General features: G+C 35.8%; 1 protein-coding gene and 1 long non-coding RNA gene across 2 annotated transcripts in view; one reads left to right on the forward strand and one right to left on the reverse strand.

The window, feature by feature from the left end:
• RALGAPA1 (Ral GTPase activating protein catalytic subunit alpha 1) overlaps positions 1-21,255 on the forward strand; it is a 276,187-nt gene that overhangs the window by 209,206 nt on the left and 45,726 nt on the right. Inside the window, exons 38-39 of the mRNA XM_028505505.2 lie at positions 14,116-14,274; positions 15,651-15,778. Coding sequence (XP_028361306.1) covers positions 14,116-14,274; positions 15,651-15,778 — 287 coding nt within the window. The remainder of the gene's footprint in view (positions 1-14,115; positions 14,275-15,650; positions 15,779-21,255) is intronic.
• Positions 5,156-6,431, reverse strand: LOC118501319. Its single transcript, XR_004903953.1, has 2 exons — positions 6,238-6,431; positions 5,156-6,188 (listed from the first exon to the last, which is right to left on the reverse strand). It is a non-coding gene; the product is annotated as an uncharacterized LOC118501319 (long non-coding RNA).

Raw genomic sequence — 21,255 nt, forward strand, 5'->3', positions numbered from 1 at the left:
GAGCATTGGTTGAAGTGTAATATTGGAGGATGTAAGGCTCGTTGACCTCAGCATGGAGTTTAATACCTCTAATTAAATTAGATAGTCGACAGTCAGTATAAAGAAATAGCCATGCCTCTGGCAAACTAGAATTATTTATGTCCCTGGTTCTTTGTTTTAAACTTGAAAGGAGAAAATCATTTATATCTGTTTTATAGAAACTAATTTTAGTTCTCACTTTTTATTTAAAATATGTGGTGATTTTGTAAATTATCTTAAGCATTTTATTTGCCCAGAATAAGAGGTAAATATCCTTGAACTTTTAGGTGTAACATTTTATTTCTTGTGATGAGAAGCTTTTTCAAGGCTCAAGACAGTAATAGCAGGATTTTTACAACATAGACTATACGTTTTCAACAAATTAACTAAACATTTAGTTGAACAAAGTGTAGCCTCTCTTAGAAATATTATACCACCATATCAAAAATCCTGATATAACTCCAGTTGAAGTGGTCTGTTCTATAAATTATCTCTCCCTGAGGAAGATTGATGGAAAATGGTTAAAAATAATTTCCACTTAACTGAGTTTATTCACCCCTAAAAAATCAGAAGTGCTACAAGTATTGGTATAAAGTGTTCACAGAAGCTTGTCTCATTTCCTCTGTCTCCTTGTGCTAGCCAGTTGCTGATTGTCTGCTTCATAGGTAGGTGAATCATCCTTTTAGGACTTTGATGAAGATCAGGTTGAGATCACTGTAACATACTTAGTTGGACTCTCTAGTCTATCTTTCATTTCCTGGATCTCCCCCACCCCCCACAAAGAGGAAAAAGAAGCCTTTCATTTAAGTCAGTTTCTTCTGAAATACTGTTAGTGTGATGGACAGCAGTTCATTTTCTGTGTTGAAATTTGATAACAATAGTTTCACAAATAAATGAGCTTTATAGACCTATTTGGTCTCATTTTCAATCTATTTTTATTTGTTTAGGAATAAAATTGCAATATACTTTACTTTTCAAAGAACTATATGCTAAATATAGTCTGAAAAATGAATTCTAAAACAAATTTAAGGAATAACAAAATTTTCATTATTTTAGTAGGTATGGTAATAATTAATAAATGTTACAGAATTATACTCATGGTTTCAGTCCCAAAATATAGCAACCTTATATAACTAATTCTATCTTAATGTCATAGACTCTGCCCTTAACTCCAATTTCTATCATTAATATTCCTGATGACAAGAATAATGGATAGGGAAACCAACCAGAAAATATAAATGGTTCAGAGTAAATTTATCTCACCACTGTGAATGGTATAATTTGGATGGTACAGAAATGGCTTCTTATTGCGTGTAGAATAATATTTAAATTTACCACTAAGGCCTTCAGTACTTTATGTGACTTGTCCACCTGCCTGCCTGTCCCTCTGATCTCATTTTCTGTTACTTTCTTTTTCCTTTAAGATAATCTAGCCTTATCTATCATTCTAATCTGCCAGCATGTCAAATTTATTCCCATCTCAGGAGCTTTGTACTTACTGTTCTTTCCTTTTGAAATACTCTTTCTCCACATCATAAGGCTTTCTCATTCTCATTGTTCTATTCTCAAGCTCATTGGGCAGTTCCTAAGAGAGACCTTTGCAGAGCATCCTAGCTAAAGAAGCCCCCTGCACCCACTAACACTATCACATACCGAATTTTCTTTTGCTTATAGCACTTACCACTTTTAAAGTGGCATATTTAAATAAATGCAATAACTGCAGATAACTCTATTTTTATGCTATACACTATGTAATGATAGAAAAAAATTGGCAAATACTTTGACATTGTTTTTATTAGCAGTATTTATTGAGCATCCACTCTGCCATAGTATCATGTACTAGATGCTGTACCTGTTGCTTCAAGAAGGTTTTCTGAGTTATTAAAAAATTAATGCTCCACACAGGAAGTGAATGTATGAAAAATGTGTGTGACTATGTATGAAAGTATGTAGAATGTGTATGAAACTATGTTTTTTCACATGACTGAAGAGTATATGATATTGTATGTTTTGCTACATATTAGTGGAAGATAGGGGAAAGTGTGAGGGTTTGGACCAATATTACTCAGTTTCAATTTCTGCATATATACCAACTATCTCCTAAAGCAATTGCCTAACCAGATTAGCTTATTTGCATTCTTCAAGTGCCATTACAGCCTAGTTTTCTTCGTTGCTTGCCTTCAGGAAAGTACATTTAGAGCATTATCTATATTGGTAATTATTCATCTATTGCCTCGTTATTTTACTTTGTCTCCTCCACTGGACTTGAAGCTTTGTGAGAGCCGGGACTGTTTTTCCTCGCCATTGAATCTACAGTTGCTAGCACACTGCATTTATTCAGCTCTCAACATTTTCTAATGTATGAAAGAAGGTGCATAGGAAGAACGGAGTGGAGGAGGTGGGAGGAGGCCTTTTAGTAATTCGATGAACTAGTCTAGGTATATAGGATGACAGAAATCTGACCTAGACAACAGTAGAGGAAATGAGGAAAGTACAAAAAAGGAGTATAATACTTTTTAAAAATATATATTTTTTAAGATTTTATTTATTTTATTTTTAGAGAGGGGAAGGGAGAGAAAAAGAGGGAGACTAACATCAATGTGTGGTTGTCTCTCACACACCCCCTACTGGGGACCTAGCCTACAAGCCAGGCATGTGCCCTGACTGGGAATCGAACTGGCAAACCTTTGAATCACAGGCTGGCACTCAACCACAGAACCACACCAGCGAGGGGTAAACATATTTTATTGATTGTGCTGTTAGAGTTGGCCCAGTTTTTTCCCTTGGACCCCAACCCTACCCAGCACCCCTAGTTTCCCTCAAGCAATCCCCCCACCTTTGTTCATGTCCATGGTACATGCATGTAAGTTCTTTAGCTACTCTGTGTCCTATACTGTACTTTACATCCCCATAACTATTCTGTGACTACCAATTTATATTTCTTAACCCACCCTCTTCACCCATTCCCTCAAAACCACCTCCTGTCTGGTAACCATCCAAACACTCTCCATATCCATGATTCTGTCTCTGTTCTTCTTATTTGCTTAGTTTGTGTTTTAGATTGAATTGTTGATAGGTATATGTGGTAATTGCCATTTATTATTCATAGTTTGGAGCTACTTCTTTTTCTTAAATAAATCCCTTTAACATTTCATATAATAATGGTTTAGTGATGATGAACTCCTTTCATTTCTCTTGTCTGGAAAGCTCTTTATCTATCCTTCAACTCTAAATATCTTTGCTGGGTAGAGCAGTCTTGGCTATAGGTTCCTGCTTTTCATGACTTTGGATATTTCCTGCCAATGCCCTCTAGCCTACAGAGTGTCTTTTGAGAAATCTGCTGAGAGCCTTATGGGAACTCCCCTGTAGGTAACAAACTTCTTTTCTCTTGCTGCTTTTAAGATTCTGTCTTTTTCTTTAACTTGGGCATTTTAATTATGATGTGTCTTGGTATGGACTTGTTTGCATCCATCTTGTTTGGGACTCTGTGCTTCCTGGATTTGCATGTCTATTACCTTCATCAAATCAGGGAAGTTTTCTTGCATTACTTTTTCAAATCAACTTCAATTTCTTGCTCTTTTTCTTTTGCTTCTGGCACCCCTATGATAACAAATGTTGGACCTGCTGAAGTTGTCTCAGAGGGTCTTTGCACTCTCCTCCTTTGTTTGGATTCTTTTTTCATCCTGTTGTTCTAATTGGTAGATTTTTGTTTGCTTGTGTTTCATGTCATTGTTTTGATACTTAGCTTTATCCACTGTACTCTTGATTCCTGTAAATGGTTCATTTCTGTATGTCCTTCATTTCTGCTTGGCTCTTTTTTATGCTGTTGAGGTCCTCACTGAGTTCCTTGAGCATCCTTATAATGAGTGTTTTGAACTGTGCATCTGATAGATTGCTTATCTCCATTTCATTTAACTCTTTCTGGAGCTTTGATCTGTTCTTTCATTTGGGCCATGTTTCTTTATCCCCTCATTTTGAAAGCCTTCCTGTGTTTGTTTCTATATATTAGGTAGAGTGTCTGTGACTGCCTGTCTTGGTAGCGTGGCCTTATATAGTAGGTGTCCTGTAGGGTCCAGTGGCATAGTCCTCCCTATCACCTAAGCTGGGTACTCCAGCTGTGCCCTCTGTGTGGGCTGAGTACACCCTCTTATAGTTGAGTCTTTGTTGCTGTTAGCAGGCCTCTGGGAGGGATTTGCCCAGGCCATTCAGCTACAAGGACTGGCTGTGACCACTGACCACCAGCCTCCACCCTCTGTGGAGGATAAACTGTGCCAGGGCAGTATGGTTGTGTTTCGACGTGGTCTGTAGCAGTCCACTGGGAGTGTGCAGGCTCTTGGGTTTCCCAGATGGTGAAGGTCAGGGTCAGCCACCACCTGTGTTCTGCCTGAGCCACCCAGTGTGAGCTACAAAGCAGTCTGCAGCTGACTGCTATTTGTGCTGGACTGGGAAGTTCCAGGGCAGAGCCAAACTTTGATCTAAAGAGGGCTGGCCCGTAAGTTGGGTAAGGCAGAATCTCAGGTAAACACCAGGGCAGAGCAAACAGCATAAGCCAGGTTGATGGAGTCTCAGATATGGCTCCTGCTGGCCAGCTCTGTGGCTTTTTCTGGGGAGGGCTGAGAAAACACACAATGGCCTCTGCCTGCCTTTCTGTCTGGGAGAAAGCTGTCCCCCAGCTCTTGTCCTGATGCCAGATACTTCATTCCTCCCCATATGCCACTGTTATTTTCAGGCCGCTATCCCAGTGTTGTCGGAGCTCAGAGGGAGTATGTCTACTTAAGTTTCACATGGGCCCTTTAAGAAGAACTGCCAGGGAGTCCAGTAGTTTTTTCACTGACTCCAATCCCACTAGTTTCTACAGCCAGAAGTTAATGGGGGCTCATCTTCCTGGCACTGGTACCCTGGGCAGGGGGGTTTGTTATGGGGTTGGGACTCCTCATTTCTAACATATCCCCCCAAATATTTATCCTCCACACCTGAGTGTTGGATCCACCCATTCCGAGTCTCTGTGTTTCCACATCTGCTTCCCTTCTGAATTGATGCAATTTCTTTAGTTCTGTAGTTGTCGGATTTCCAGTCAACTCGATTTCAGAGGGTTGTGAGTGATCATTGGTCTGTAGCATAGTTGTAATATTGATGCGATTGTGCAAGGAGGTGAGCCATGCTTGCCTATACCTCCATCTTGACTGGAACTCTGATAATACTTTTTTTTTTAATGAAGAGCTTGTTAAGAGATAGAGTTAAGGAAAACAGAAATTGAAGGCTTTCAGGTTTTGACCCTGAGTAATTATAATTGATTGTTAGGTGCTTTTAAGTGAAATTGGGAAGTCATAGAGTAGTAAGCTGATTTTATAAAAGAGAGGGTATAGGTACTTTACATGAATTCTATTCTCCAGCTCCAGATGAGTGACATTTTGTGGCACTGAGGAAATCTAGTATTAACCCTGGAATCTGTTCATAACCATGGAAAATGGGAAAACTGCCATAAGATAGGCAAACATCTGATTTCCATAAAAATTTGAACAGGCCACCAACTACAAAAATTACTAATGTTCATGAGCTCCATCTCAATGCCTGACAAAATAGGATTATTAAACAGATGTTTTGTGAGCACTTAAGTAATGAAGTAGTGATCACTAGGAGCCATGATGAGTTCACCATAACAGATTGCATCAACATAACTTAATTTGTTTTAATAGGATTACTAGATCAGGGAAAGCTATAGACGGTATAAAGCATTTAACTAAGTCGTTTGTTGTGAGCAAATTGAAGAAATGTGGTATTAATAATAGTTCAGTTAGTATATTCAAAACTGGTTGTATAATCATATCTAGAGACATAAATTATTTAATAAAAGGCAATATAGGGAAGTGGTTAAAGTGTGGTTTCTGGAACTAGCCTGCCTAGGTTTCAGTGATGGCTCTACTACTTAGTTATGTGACCTTAGGCAAGGTTGCTTTATCTTTTTAAGCTTCAATTCCTCACCTGTAAAAATAGAAGTAATAGTAATTATATTTTCCTTGGAGCACTGTTGTAGAAATTAAATAAATTGTCTAAAAGCACTTGGAATAGTAAGCATTTAATAAATGTGGATATTTTTTAACTAGGAGGAACATCTGTAATGTCCCTTACCCATACCTGTCCCATTTGAAATTGTTACCCCAAATCTAAATCTTCTTTTAGATTTGGGGTATAGATACAAGAATTTGAATTTAAGGATACAAGATACAAGAATTTGAATTTAAGGATAACCTAAATCTGGGAAAGACAGGTAACACATTGATTAGCAGAATCAGGCTAACAAAAAACCTTCACAAGCTTAAAGATAATCTGAACTCTGTAAGAAAAAGACTTAAGGGTTTGAATTGACTACAACTTCTATTTTTTTAATTTAATGCTTCATTTATATTTTTATAAATAGTTTATATTTTTCTATCTTATTTTATTTTATTTTTAAATTACTTTATTGTTGTTCAAGTAGTTGTCTGCATTTACTCCCACCACTGCCCCCATAGCCATTCCCACCTCCCTCCCCTGATTCCACCCCCACTTGGTTTTGTCCATGTGTCCTTTATAGTTGTTCCTGAAAACTCTTTCTCCCTTTCCCCTCATTATCCCCTCTCACCTCCCCTCCAGTTACTGTGATATTGTTCTTAATTTCAATGACTATGGTTATGTTTTGCTTGCTTGTTTGTTTTGCTGATTAGGTTCCACTTAAAGGTGAGATCATATGGTATTTGTCTTTCACTGCCTGGCATATTTCATGTAGCATAATGCCCTCCAGATCCATCCATGCTGTTGCAAAGGGTAGGAGCGCCTTCTTTCTTTCTGCTGCATAGAATTCCATTGTGTAAATGTACCATAGTTTTTTGATCCATTCATTGACTGATGGGCACCTAGGTTACTTCCAACACTTGGCTATTGTAAATTGGGGTGCATAGTTTCTTTTGGATTGGTGTTTCAACGTTCTTAGGATATAATCCTAGTAGTAGAATTGGTGGGTCAAAAGGCAGATCCATTTTTAGTTTTCTTTGAAAATTCCATAGTGTTTTCCATAGTGGTTATACCAGTCTGCAGTCCTACCAACAGGACACTAGGGCTCCCTTTTCTCCACAACCTCTCCCACACTTGTTGTCTGTTGCTTTGTTTATGATGGCCCTTCTGACCAGTGTGAAGTAGTATCTCATTGTGGTTTTAATTTGCATCTCTCTGATAGCAAGTGATACTGAGCATCTTTTCATGTGTCTCTGGACCCTCTCTATGGTCTCCTTGGAGAAGTGTCTGTTCAAGTCCTTTGCCCATTTTTAATTGGGTTGTCTGTCTTGCTAGAGTGGAGTCGTGTGAGTTCTTTATATGTTTTGGAGATCAAACCCTTGTCTGAGGTATCATTGGCAAATATGTTTTCCCAAACGGTTGGTTCTCTTTTCATTTTAATGCTGTTTTCTTTAGCCATGTAGAAGCTTTTTGTTTTGATGAAGTCCCATTTGTTTATTCTTTCCTTTATGTTCCCTGTTCTAGGGGACATATCAGCAAAAATACTGCTATGTGAAATATCTGAGATTTTCTTGCCTATGTTCTCCCCTAGGACTTTAATGGTGTCATGACTTATATTTACATCTTTTATCCACCTCAAATTTATTTTTGTGTATGGTATAAGTTGGTACTCAAGTTTCTTTTTCTTTCTTCTTTTCTTTTACTATTGAAACTATTACAGATGTCTCCCTTTCCCTCCTCTTTGCCCACCTCCACTCAGTCCCCATGCCCCGTTCTTTCTGGCCATCACCACACTGTCATCTGTGTCTGCAAGTTATGCATATATGTTCTTTGGCTAATTGCTTCACCTTCTTTCATCCACTCACCCTCTCCACTCTCCCCTCTGACAGCTATCAGTCTGTTCCATGTATTCATGCCTCTGTTTCTATTTTGTTCATCAGTTTATTTTGTTCATTAAATTCCACTTACAAGGGAGATCACATGGTATTTTTCTTTCTCTGACTGGCTTACTTCACTTAGCATAATGCTATCCAGGTCCATCCATGCTGTCACAAAAGGTAAGATTTCCTTCTTTTTTATAGCCTTGTAGTATTTCATTTTGTAAATGAGCCACAACTTTTTTTATCCATTCATCTACTGATGGGCTATTTCCATATCTTGGCTATTGTAGATAACACTGTAATGAAGATAGGGGTGGATACATTCTTTTGAATTAGTGTTTTGAGATTCCTTGGACATATTCTCAGAAGTGGGATCAAAGGGAATATACCCTAAGAATATATGCCCATCAGTTGATGAGCGGGTAAAAAAGCTGTGGTACTTTTACACATCAGATTACTGTACAGCTATAGAAAAGAAGGAATTCCTAATTTTTATGATAGAATGAATGGAACTGGAGAATATTATACTAAGTGAAATAAACCAGTCAGTGAAAGACAAATACCATATGATTCCACTTACAAGTGAAATTTAGTGAACAAAATAAACTAGTGAGCAAAATAGAACCAGAGGCATAGAATCATGGAACAGACCAACAGCTGTAAGAAGGATGGGGGGAGGTGGGGACTGGTTGAAAAAGGTGAAGGGATTAGTTAAAGAACAGCACCAAAGACCCGTGTGCATGTACAATGGTGTAGGGATTGACTATGGATGACGGGGGAGGGTTGGGTGGAGGGGTGCAAGAGGTGAAAAATTAGGACAACTGTAATAGCATAAACAGAAAAATATTTTTTAAATTAAAAAAAATAAATAAATAAAAGTGGCCCTGGCTGGCGTAGCTCAGTGGATTGAGTGCGGGCTGCAAACCAAAGCATCGCAGGTTCGATTCCCAGTCAGGGCACATGCCTGGGTTGCAGGCCACGGCCCCCAGCAACTGCACATCGATGTTTCTCTCTCTGTCTCTCTCTTTCTCCCTCCCTTCCCTCTCTAAAAATAAACAAATCTTTTTTAAAAAGCTATTGCCCCCCCTTTAAAATAAATAAATAAGAATGAATGGGATTCCTGGCCAAGATGGAGGCATAGGTGGACACATTGTGCCTCCTCACACAACCAAAAGAAAGACAACAGCAAAGTTAAATAGAAAAAACAACCAGAACTCACAGAAAATTGAACTATACGGAAGTCCGACAGCCAAGAAGTTAAAGAAGAAACATTCATCCAGACCAATAGAAGGGGCAGAGACAGGCAGCTGGGGCAGAGAGGACTTGTGGCAAGGCTGGCTAGAAGACCAGGGCAGGCAAGGCAGTGTCTGGCAGAGCAGGCAGTCCCACATTTGCATGTGGATAAACCGGGAGGAACAACTAGGGGGTGAGACAGACCAAGCAACCCCAGGTTCCAGCAGAGGGAAATAAAGCCTCAAAACCTCTGACTGAAAACACCTGTGGGATTGAGGCAATGGGAGATACTCCCAACCTCACAGGGAAGTTCATTGGAGAGACCCACAGGGTCCTGGAACATACTCAAACCCACCCACCCAGGAATCAGCACCAGAAGGGACCAATTTTCTTGTGGGTAGCTGGGGAAGTGACTGAAAGCCAGAGGAGAGCTGAGCTAGCGACGTTGTTCCCTCTCAGGCCCCTCCCCCACTGACAGCCTCACAACACAGCGACACCCTGGTGAACACTTAAGGCTCCTCCCCTTACTACAAAACAGGTGTGCTGAGACAAAAAATATGGCCCAAGTGAAAAAATAGATGAAAGCTCCAAAAAAATACAAGTAAGCGACAAAGAGATGGCCAATCTATCAGGTGCACAGTTCAAAACACTGGTAATCAGGATGCTCACATAAACGGGTGAATATGGTTTCAAAATAGAGGAAAAAATGAAGGCTATGAAAAGTGAAATAAAGGAAAATGTACAGGGAACCAACAGTGACGGGAAGGAAACTAGGGCCCAAATGAGTGGTTTGGAACAGAAGGAAGAAAGAAACATTTCTTCAGAACAGAATGAAGAAACAAGAATTTTAAAAAATGAGGAAAGGCTGAGGAACCTCCAGGACAACTTGAAACATTCCAACATCCAAATCATAGGGGTGCCAGAAGGAGGAGAGGAAGAGCAACAAATTGAAAATTTATTTGAAAAAATAATGAAGGAGAACTTCCAATCTGGCAAAAGAAATAGACTTCCAGGAAGTCCAGGAAGCTCAGAGTCCCAAAGAAGTTGAACCCAGGGAAGCACACACCAAGGCACATCAGAATTGCATTACCCAAGATGAAAGATAAGGAAAAAATCTTAAAGGCAGCAAGAGAAAAGGAGACATTTACCTACAAAGGAGTTCCCATTAGGCTATCAGTTGATTTCTCAAAAGAAACCTTACAAGCAAGAAGGGGCTGGAAAGAAGTATTTGAAGTCATGAAAAGCAAAGACCTGCATTCAAGATTACTCTATGCAGCAAAGCTATCATTTATAATAGAAGGGCAGATAAAGTACTTCCCAGATAAGGTCAAGTTAAAGGAGTTCATCATCACCAATCCCTTATTATATGAAATATTAAAGGAACTTATCTAAGAAAAAGAAGATCAAAACTGTTAGCACTAAACTGACAACAAACTCACAACTATTAACAACTGAATATAAAAAAAAAAACAAAGTAAGCAAGCAACTAGAACAGGAACAGAGTCACAGAAATGGAGATCACATGGAGGGTTATCAGCAGAGAGTGGGGAAAATGGGGGAAAGGATACCAGGAATAAGAGGCATAAATGGTAGGTACAAAATAGACACGAGGAGGGTAAGAATAATATAGGAAATGTAGAAGCTAAAGAACTTAATGTACAACCCATGGACATGAACTAAAGAGGGGGAATGTGGGTGAGATGGTGTATGCAGGGCAGAGGGGAAAAATGGGGGTGGGAATGGGACAAGTGTAATAGCATAATCAATAAAATATGTATTTTTAAGAAGTACTTAAAACAGACACATCTGTTTATCAAGGCAACTTACTGTTTCCTAGGTCCAGGGTCAGATGATGGGTTTATGGGTATTCAGTCAATTGTTAGTAAATAATATAAAATAAAAGAGTGTCATGCATGAAAAAAAATAAAAATGAATGGACTTATTTATGAATTTTTAAACTACCAAATCTTAGAAGTATTCAATCAGAGGTAGAATTACTTGTCAGGAATATCACTGTGGGAGTTCCTGTATTAGGTGGGAAATTAGAACTTCAATGTCTCTTCTTATGTTAATATTCTAAATATAGTGGTTTGAGGACTTTGATTTTATATATGTTGAATTTCATTTAACTGGTTTGTCTTCATAAATTGGTAATGATAATTTGTGGCCAATGTTGTATACTTCAGCAGCAGCTGAAGTGAATTTAGAATCAGCTACTTTAAAGTAGCTGATTTCCAGTGATTTTTACAGACCGGCCCCATATATAGGAGTCTTGTACTCTATTTCAGAAGTGAATGACATCTAGGTACAAAAACATGTAGTTAGCAACCCCTTTGTGTGTTTTCAGAACATAGAAAAACCTGCTGAGTATATAGGACAGTCTTGTAAGTCCATAAGAGAAGGAATATATAAAATAAATATAAAATTAAGCTTTTATGACAAATAACTGTGTCAAACACACCTGAAATTTATATTAACTATTAACCACTTAAAGTTGATTTTTTTCATTATGTTCAAAAATTTTTAAGGTCAGCAATGATTAACAGTTTTTCAATGTGATTTTAATTCTTATAAAGCTATAAAAACATGCCTCATCATGACAGCATAGAATAATTACTTTTTTAGCATTTGAGTAGAAATCATAAGGGATATTCTTGAAGCTTTTCCCTTAAAGTGCTTGAACATGTTTAGAATAAATTTGTTCTATGCATGGTTCTGGGCCACAAATATCTTCATTACAACGTTTTCGTAAAAATGTATTGTTCTTTTCCATTAAACTTGTGTAACAGACTTTTAATACTCTGTGGTAGATATTTGAAGAGAAGCCTTGGTTTTGAGATAAAACTGCAGTTGCCCTTTTCTCTCGTTTCTTTAGATAAGTGAGCACTAGAAATTATAGATAGCTTTGGCAAGAGTTCAAGGGTTAATGTAGCAGATAAATAAAAGGAATTTTCTGTAAATTGAGATCTGCATTATTTCAGTTGTCTTGTCTTTCCTAACCTAACTCATTTAATTTTAAAAAGTAAATACTTAAATTCTTCCTGACAGTGTGCTCAGCTTTTACTATCGTTTATTACTGCAATTATACTTGATATCACTTAGAACAATCTGCCATTTGGAAATCTCAGTATAGCCTGGAGCTTAGTATTAGATCTGGCTGCTATTGTAACATGTACAGCATATGACATTAATGTATCAAAATTAGATTGGATCATCCCTCCTGGTTAAATTTATTTCACATTTCTTTTGTATTCAGTTAACATAAACCTATTAGGGAAGCTGACACATGGGGAAGGTTGTATAGGAAGGATATTTTTAAAGTATTTTGATTAAAAAATGAAATTATAAAGCCATGGCTTTTCTGAATTGTGTAATCTTTTTTGGTTTTTAAAACCAAACTCTTGCATTTATATCATTCGAGTGTGTATGGTGTAAATAGTAAGAGTTAAAACTTAAAACAATATTTTGATATTTGAGACCTACCATCAAGTATTAAGAGCAATAAGCACATTTAGGTTTATCAGAATAAAAAAGGAATTATTTAATCCACTTAAACCTAAAAAAAGTCGTTATACTGTATTTCTAAAATATAGATTTAGTTGGGCACTATCTTTAAAATAATAATAGTTGCCTCCTCCATCTTATAATCATCAAAGCATCTGAGAAGGCATTTCTTGCTTAGTAATATAAATTTTAAAGTTCAAGAATTTACTTTGAATTCTCAAAAACTTAATGATATTCATAGTAATATTCTGGATAAATTGGTATTAGAAACTTTAAAGCATGGATTCTTGGCTTTTTTTTTTTGGTATTACATACTCTTACTTTGATAGACTCTCTACTCAGAAAAATATAGAACATTTTACAAATAACTTTCAAATATTCACAGAGCCCTTGAACTTAGGTTAAGAAATCCATAGTTAAAGGGACAGAAGAAAGTCTTTCATTAATTGAACTTAACTCCGTTCTTTAAATTACACATTTAATGTTTATTCTACCCTTTGGTGTTTAAGCCAAAAAAGTGCATCTTTCAGAAATAGGAATTGACTGTATGTTAGCTCATACTAAAACCAAAAATATTAATGACGTTTATCCTAGTTTTTTTCTTTCAGACTTTCCCATCTACATTGTGCACTTATCTGAAAGTAATAGAAAAGCTTGTGAGATACGCCCCAAAGTGGGCTCAAATCTTTGCAGTTGCAGAATTAATAAATGTGCTAAGATAACCAAATTTTGTATTCAAGTACATGTTTATACAGTAATCTCTGAATAGCACACAAGACTAATGAGTATTAGGTTCATTTTTCTAATAACATAGAAATTCAACTTTGTGATGCTTTGCTTTTTATAATTTTAATCACCATAATGTCATCTCTTTCTGCCAAAAACATCTTTGTAAGCACCACATATATTTAAATAACATACTGTGAGTCTAACAAATCTCAAGAAGTGTGTTTGGATGAATTTCATAGGCAAAGTTTCATAGGCAAAGAAAACCTGGAAATAAATTTATGAAACCAAATATAGTCAACTTTCTCATACTCAATAGACGATTACCCAATTTATGAATTGCCTGTTTCTTTTACTTCTCTTCCTGTTGGCCTCTTTAGGCCTGTTCACTCCTCATTAGCACTTCCAGAGAGTGATCAGAGAAACAAGAGGAATCTTAAGTGAGTCACTTTTTAAAAACACTCTTAAACAATTTTTAAAAGGTTTAGTAGTGAAGATTTGGTGGTTGGGCTGTATGTGAATCTTTTTTATCTAAGTTCTGTTTCCCATTTACTATAGACCATTAAAAGTTATCTGGGCTTCTGTAGTGTCTCCTGATGTCTTTGAATGTTTGTGTTTCATGCGTTGTAAAAAAATGATCAAATGAAATCTTTTAAATGTTTTTTATTTTTTTTACCTTTAAATTTTTTATAGTGTGCTAACAATAGTTGTATAAATGTAGGGATTTTCTAAAGCACTATAAACTATGTTCTTGGTTTTCCAGTTGAGACATTTAGGAAATGATGAAGTACACATTGTTTGGTCAGAGCATACTCGAGACTACAGGAGAGGAATTATTCCTACAGAATTTGGTGATGTCCTTATTGTAATATATCCAATGAGAAATCACATGTTCAGTATCCAGATAATGAAAAAACCGGAGGTAAGAACTTTTTATCTTACATTTTAATAATATATTTTTAGTTCTATATGGGTTGTTTCTTTCCTTCTTTCAGAAAGATTAGGCTAGGCATTAATTTATGAAATGGTGGGAAATGAGACAGACTCCAGTAGCTCTGTGAATTGTCTTAGTCTGGTTCAGAAAGAGCTAGAACAGGAACAGTAGCAAGAAACTATATTCAAATGGAAGAAGGCTTGATAATGCTAGAATGGCAGTTCTTTTATGCTAAGCTCACAAAAGTGCTTATGTTTTATTAAAAGGATGATTAATATTTCCTTTAGAACAGGAACATGATTCCTATATTTTAGTTGATATATCATATTAAGATTACATGAATATTTACATGAATATTTAGATTACATGAATATTTAGTCACTTAATAAATAAGAGTTCTAAAACCATTTTTTTTATAAAGCCAAGTAGTTCTAGTTGGATGTTTTATACTTTAGGGTTGAAACACACTTGCAGAATTATTTCCTATCAAAATAATAAATGTTTGGTAATATTTTGGTGTCTTTCTTACTTTTTTTTAATTGAATACTTTCAGTTTATAGAAGACTTAATTTTTGACAGTTGATCATGAATCTTAAGAATTTCTTGAGTCAGATTAAGCTTTCTATGTGTGAATTGAAGTATATGGCCAGGCTTTGTTTTTAGGGTTCATCTAAACCAGAGGTCAGCGCACTGTGGCCCACTTTCTATTTTTGTACAACCCACAAGCTAAGAATGGTTTTTACATTTTAATGGGTTTTTCTTTTTTAAAAAAATTGAAGAATAATATACAGCAGAGACAATATGTGACTACAAGCCTAAAATATTACATTATTCACAGCTCATGTCTTTGCCTTTAGCTGCCATTTATACCAACCATAGTCAAATAGAATAACTTTTGAAATTGTCAGTCACCTGATAAAAATGACAATTTATGTGATAGAAGTGTTTCAGGTTGTGTAATAAAGCTGGTATTACACAAAAATAATTAAAATAATTTGCTGCCTATAAGAATGTATATCTTTCCTGTGTTTACTCAGTGAAGGAAGAGGAATTTACTTCCATAGTTGAATTTGTTTGCACAATTGAGGCTATAAAATTTGAAAGTTGGTAGGGAATATAAATTATTTAGTCTGTTACATGAAATACACAGTTCTTGTGAATGAAACCTGCAGTCTGTTGATGTTTTTGTTTACTGTTCTAGTGTGAATTATTCATAGTGGAAAAGAATTGAATTTGAATAGTACTTCTACTGAAAAAAGGACTAAGGGTGAAGCAAAAGTACTTCTGTATGCAAACAGTGTTTGTTTTTCCCTACAGCCTTTCACCAATTTTAGTATAAAATTATGTTCTAATTTTTCGTTCAGGTTCCCTTCTTTGGCCCACTTTTTGATGGTGCTATTGTGAATGGAAAGGTCCTACCCATTATGGTTCGAGCAACAGCTATCAATGCAAGCCGTGCTCTGAAATCACTGATCCCATTGTATCAAAACTTGTATCCTTTTTAACAGTATGGTTTCCATTCTAATATATGTCTGCTTTGCAAGGTAAATATTTCTCGTGTTGTTAAGACCTTTGAATTTCTTTTTATTGATATATAGGTGATGGAGTGAGCATTTATGATAGTTGTTGAATGGTGTAATTTCTTTATACACATTTAATTCAGTACTTAATTACCATTTGGTTAATTAATTAGAGCCCCACTATGTGCTAGGCACTCCACTACTCCAGATACAGAGATAACCAACATAGTCATCAGAAGGTACTCGATCTAGGTAAATAAACTATTTTCAATATATGTGATATATATGCTATAGTAGTTTTGCAGAGTATTCTGGAAGTATATAACAAGGGGCCTCTCTTTTAGCTGGAAGGTGCTGTGGTATCTGGAAACACTTCTGAGAAATATGAGGATTGAGCCAATCATGAAGGGTGATTGAGTTTATTGGGTGGATGAAATTAAGAGCATTCCAGAAGCAGGGGGAAGCATAGAGATATGGAAGTTTGAGAGAACATGGACTGTTTAAGAACACGGCTACTGGAGCCAGATTGCCTGCACTCAAATGCTGGCCACCACTTTGTAGCCTTGGGCAAATTATTCAACCTCCCTCAGCCTCAATTTTCTTAATGTATAAAATGAGAGTGATAATGATATCTAGCTCATGGTGTTATGAGAACTGAATGAATCAACTTGTGTAAAGCTCTTAGAACAGTGCCTGGAACATACAGCTTTAAATTTTACACTGTTTTCTGATATTCCTTTCTAAAATAGGTGTTTTCTTTTACTTTTTCTGTATGATTAAAAACATTTTAATTCTTTTTATTTAATAAATTATGGATTTAAGCTTTACAGGGAAGGCTTTTTAAAATACTTTATGTTCTATTCCACATGAAATGGATTTATCATATGTGTACTGCATGCATTTTTTGATAAAAATTGGCTTATGCAATCTGATTTCTATGTAATTTCTCATGTATTCTGACATTGTGAAATGGAATTGTAGGGAGACTGTGACATGTTACACTGATTAAGCTGAATGACATTTATATAGTATTTCTTATTTATGGCAGTTATATCTTCACTTTAAGTTGAAAACTCAGATTTGAAGTGGTCATTGTGGTAAAATATAAGGATTCAGTTTATTACTTCTTGACTATCTCTAGAGAGGAAACTAATCTTACAAGAAATAATCAGATTATTACCTATTAACTAATTTTATCCACATTGTCAGCTCTGCTGAAGCTGTCTTCTTTCTGACCTTTGCCTCTTTACAGGTCACCTGATCCTGGTGGTCATCCTGAGGTTAGTGTCCTCTACAATTTTATTTAAGACACAGTTGAAAGTATGCCTTAAATCTTTTGGGAAAGTGGTAGAGAGATATTAGATTGTGACACAGAACTCTATTTGCCTCTTGTGTTATACAGCAGGAACTTGAATTATTGAGCAAACACAAACTATTTCTGACCCAAGGTACAAATAACATTTAAGATGCACACTTTACCAAGTAGTTTTTAAAAATGCAAAATTAAAAGTGTTGGGAATATGGCTTAATTTCCTTTTCCTGTACCTAAGTTCACACTGTTGAGAGCTATTTCATATTTGCATGTTACACTAGAGGTATGATAATGAGATTTGCAGTTAGAAAACACTGATTTTAACTCACACTCTGCCTTATGAGCTTGGCCAAGTCACAGAATCTCTAAACCTCACTTTACTCATCTGTAAAAGACATGCTAATGCCCGTCTCAGAATTGTTGTGAAGGTTAAATGAGATAATGAATTTGGATGTGCTTACTAAGTGAAGGTACTTTTTTTGTGTGCAGTGATTAATTCTGTTATGTGTAAAGATTATAGTCAATATAAAACAGTGCTACCAACACCATGGAATTGCCTAATTGGATTTTTATGTTTGCTTGGTTGGTAGGTTAATTGATTGAATTGGATTTTCAAGCCTGCTCCATGAAGTTCGTAATAGTTAAATCTTGCTGAGACATTAAATAGATATCACAATGGAAAAAAACTCTAAAATGAGAGATAATTTCAGACAAAAACAGTAAACATGAACACTTTCTTTGCACAACAAATATGAGCAGTTTGTATCAGCAAAATCACTATCGAAGCACTCACAGTAAAAACATTAAATAAGATAGATCAAACAGAGTTTTCTTGATTTAGGAGCTTGAATTTAAAGGCTATATGGGAATTATTTTCCCATACTGTTAAAATATACAATAAAGATACTCCTAGTCTTTGCCAATCTGAAGAACATATAGTTTCTTTTGACAGAGATTTTCAAAGTTCTATATTAACTCTAAATGTTGGGGAAAACTGACATCACAGAGATGGATTACTTTATTTTTAAGTGAAAGTTTATATAACAAATTACAACTAGATGTTTTTTATTTTAAGATATTGAAATATGGATATGTCTTTTAATTTTAAATAGCAAATAAATATTTCAGAAATATATTAAATTTTAAAAGGTGTGTTTTTGACAAATCCAGATAAGAAAAAAATGTTCTAAAACAGATCAATAAAACTTAACAGAAATTACAACAAAAATTGAGATAGAAGTAGGCTTTGAAAACCACCCGAGTTACTACTTTAATCCTCATAAGAGAAGTGAAGGGCTAAAATAATATGTAATAAACTCAATTATATTTGATAATTGTACTGCTGTGTCAGTTATTTTATGCCCAATAAAAATACCCACTAAGATGCCACAGCATAAATTGTGCTATTTATGATCATTAAATATAGTTTAAATTTTATCCTCGGAACATCTTCTGTATCTATGAATCTAATGTTGTTCACTAAATGAGGACAATATTGATTGTCATATGCTGCCCAAATCGATCGTGCTAGCAGCCAGAATTACAGTAATCTGTCAGTATCGATGACTGTCTTTAAAGCTTTGAAACCTCTCCCTCACTTCACTTGTCATTTCTTGCATTGCTTGTACTTGAAAAGCATTTCCTTGCAATCTCTGACTTTGTCAATTAGGTACTTTTTTTGTCTCTAGCTCAATTTGTTGGTTTGAGCATGCAATTACAACTGAAGTAGAACACTGGAGAGGAAGATTAGGCATATTCTGGGTAACCATTGGACCTGTCAGGTATTTCAAGTTGATCTTAGCTATTATTACTTACAGAGAGAGAGAGAAATTTGGATTTTTGGAGGGAGCTGTTTGTTTGTTTGTTTTTGTTTTGTGGCTTTTTTGCAATAGAAATAATAATTCCAAAGCATTAATTTCAGGATCTTAACTATAATGATCTATTTCTTAGATAAAAGTTTTAAGCAAATTATTTTGACCCTAGAGATACTATTGTATATATGTTAAATATGGTACTCCCATGTATATACTGTTTCTTTTCCTTTTTAATTTATTTTTAATCATTTTTTTTGTTACTCTATTGCAGTTGTCCCAGTTTTTCCCCCTTTGTCCTCCTCCACCCAACCTAGACCTCACTCCCACAGTTAATCCCCACACTGTTGTCCATGTCCATGGGTCATTCATACATGTTATTTGTCTATACCCTTCCACTTCCTTCCACCGTTATTCCCCTCCTACCTCCCCTCTGCTCAACTTTTAGTCTGTTTCATGTTTCCATGCCTGTGGTTCTATTTTGTTCATTAGTTTATTGTTCATTAGATTCCTCTTATAGGTAAGGTCATATGATATTTGTCTTTCACTGACTGGTTTATTTCACATAGCATAATATTCTCTAGTTCCATCCATGCTGTTGCAAAAGGTAGGAAATTCTTCTTTCTTTCTGGTATGTAGTATTCAATTGTGTAAATGCACCACAGGTTTTTGATCCATTCATTTGCTCATGGGCACTTAGGCTATTTCCAGCACTTGGCTATTATAAATAGTGCCACTATGAACATTGGGGTGCATAAGTTCTTTTGAATTGGTGACCCAGGATTCTTAGTGTATATTCCCAACAGAAGAATTGCTGGGTAAAAAGGAAGTTCCATTTTTAGTTTTTTGAGGAAATTCCATACTGTTTTCCACAGTGGCTGCACCAGTCTGCATTCTCAGCAACAGTACACTAGAGTTCCCTTTTCTCTGAATCCTCTCCAGTACTTTTTTGTTGATTTGTTAATGATGGCCATTCTCACAGGTGTGATATCTCATTATGGTTTTAATTTGTATCTCTCTGATGGCTAGTGATGCTCAGCATCTTTTCACATGTCTGTGGTCCATCTGTAGGTCCTCCTTGGAGGAGAGTCTATTCAGATACTTTGCCCATATTTTAGTAGGATTGTTTGTCTTCCTTGTGTCAAGCCATATGAGTTCTTTATACAGGGTCCAGCACAAATAATGCCCTTTTTTTATTACAGGATTTTTTTATTACAAAATCATAAACATGTAATTCCGTAGCATAACAATATCACACTCAAGCACACCATATAACATTTTAGGTGAAATGTTCAGATTAAAACTATAATTATTATGCCCATATTATTACCCTACCAACCACAGTCAAGTAGGCATTACTTCTGCAGGACCTTTTATATTTTGGAGATCAAACCCTTGCCTGATGTATCATTGGCAAATATGTTCTCCCGTGTACTCGGTTCCCTTTTCATTTTGATGATGATTTCTTTAGCCACGCAGAGTAATCTATAGATTCAACACAATTCCTATTAAAATTGGAATTGGTGTGTGTGTGTGTGGCAATATACTAATGGCATATTTCACACATCTAGAATAAATATGTCAAAAATTTATATGGAACCAAAAAAGACCCCAAATAGTCTCAGCAGTCTTAAGAAAGAAGAACAAAGGAGGCTCACAATACCCAATATCAAACTATACTACAAGGCCACTGTAATCAAAACAGTGTGGTACTGGCATAAGAAAAGACACTTAGATCAGTGAAACAGAATAGAGAGCCCAGAAATAAACCCAAGTCTCTATGGTCAATTAATATTCAACAAAGGGGACATGAGCATATAGTGAAGCAAAGATAGGCTCTTCAATAAATGGTGTTGGGAGAACTGGACTGGCACATGTAAAAAAATGAAACAAGACCACCAACATATACCATATACCAGAATAGACTCAAAGTAGATAAAAGACTTAAATATAAATCATGATGCCATAAAATTCCTAGAGGAAAATATAGGCAGGGAAATTTCAGATACCTCATGTAGCAATATTTTTGCCAGTTTATCTCCTAGGACAAAGTAAATAAAAGGGACTACATCAAACTAAAAGGCTTCTTTTCCTTTTTTAATGTGAGATTTATTAAACATAGAAATTTTTAGAAGCTGCAGCATATAATCATGTATTAGGGTTCTTGGAAAAAACAGAATCAATATGATATGTGCTTACATACATAAAGATTGATTTTAGGATATTGGCTTCTACAGTTGTGGGAACCAGCAAGTCTGAAATCTGCAGGAGTCCCTGAGCACAGTTTGACGTTGTAGTCTGAGTCAGAAGGTATCTGGAGGTAAAA

This window comes from Phyllostomus discolor, chromosome 1 (genome assembly GCF_004126475.2).
Source record: "Phyllostomus discolor isolate MPI-MPIP mPhyDis1 chromosome 1, mPhyDis1.pri.v3, whole genome shotgun sequence".
NCBI lineage: Eukaryota > Metazoa > Chordata > Mammalia > Chiroptera > Phyllostomidae > Phyllostomus > Phyllostomus discolor.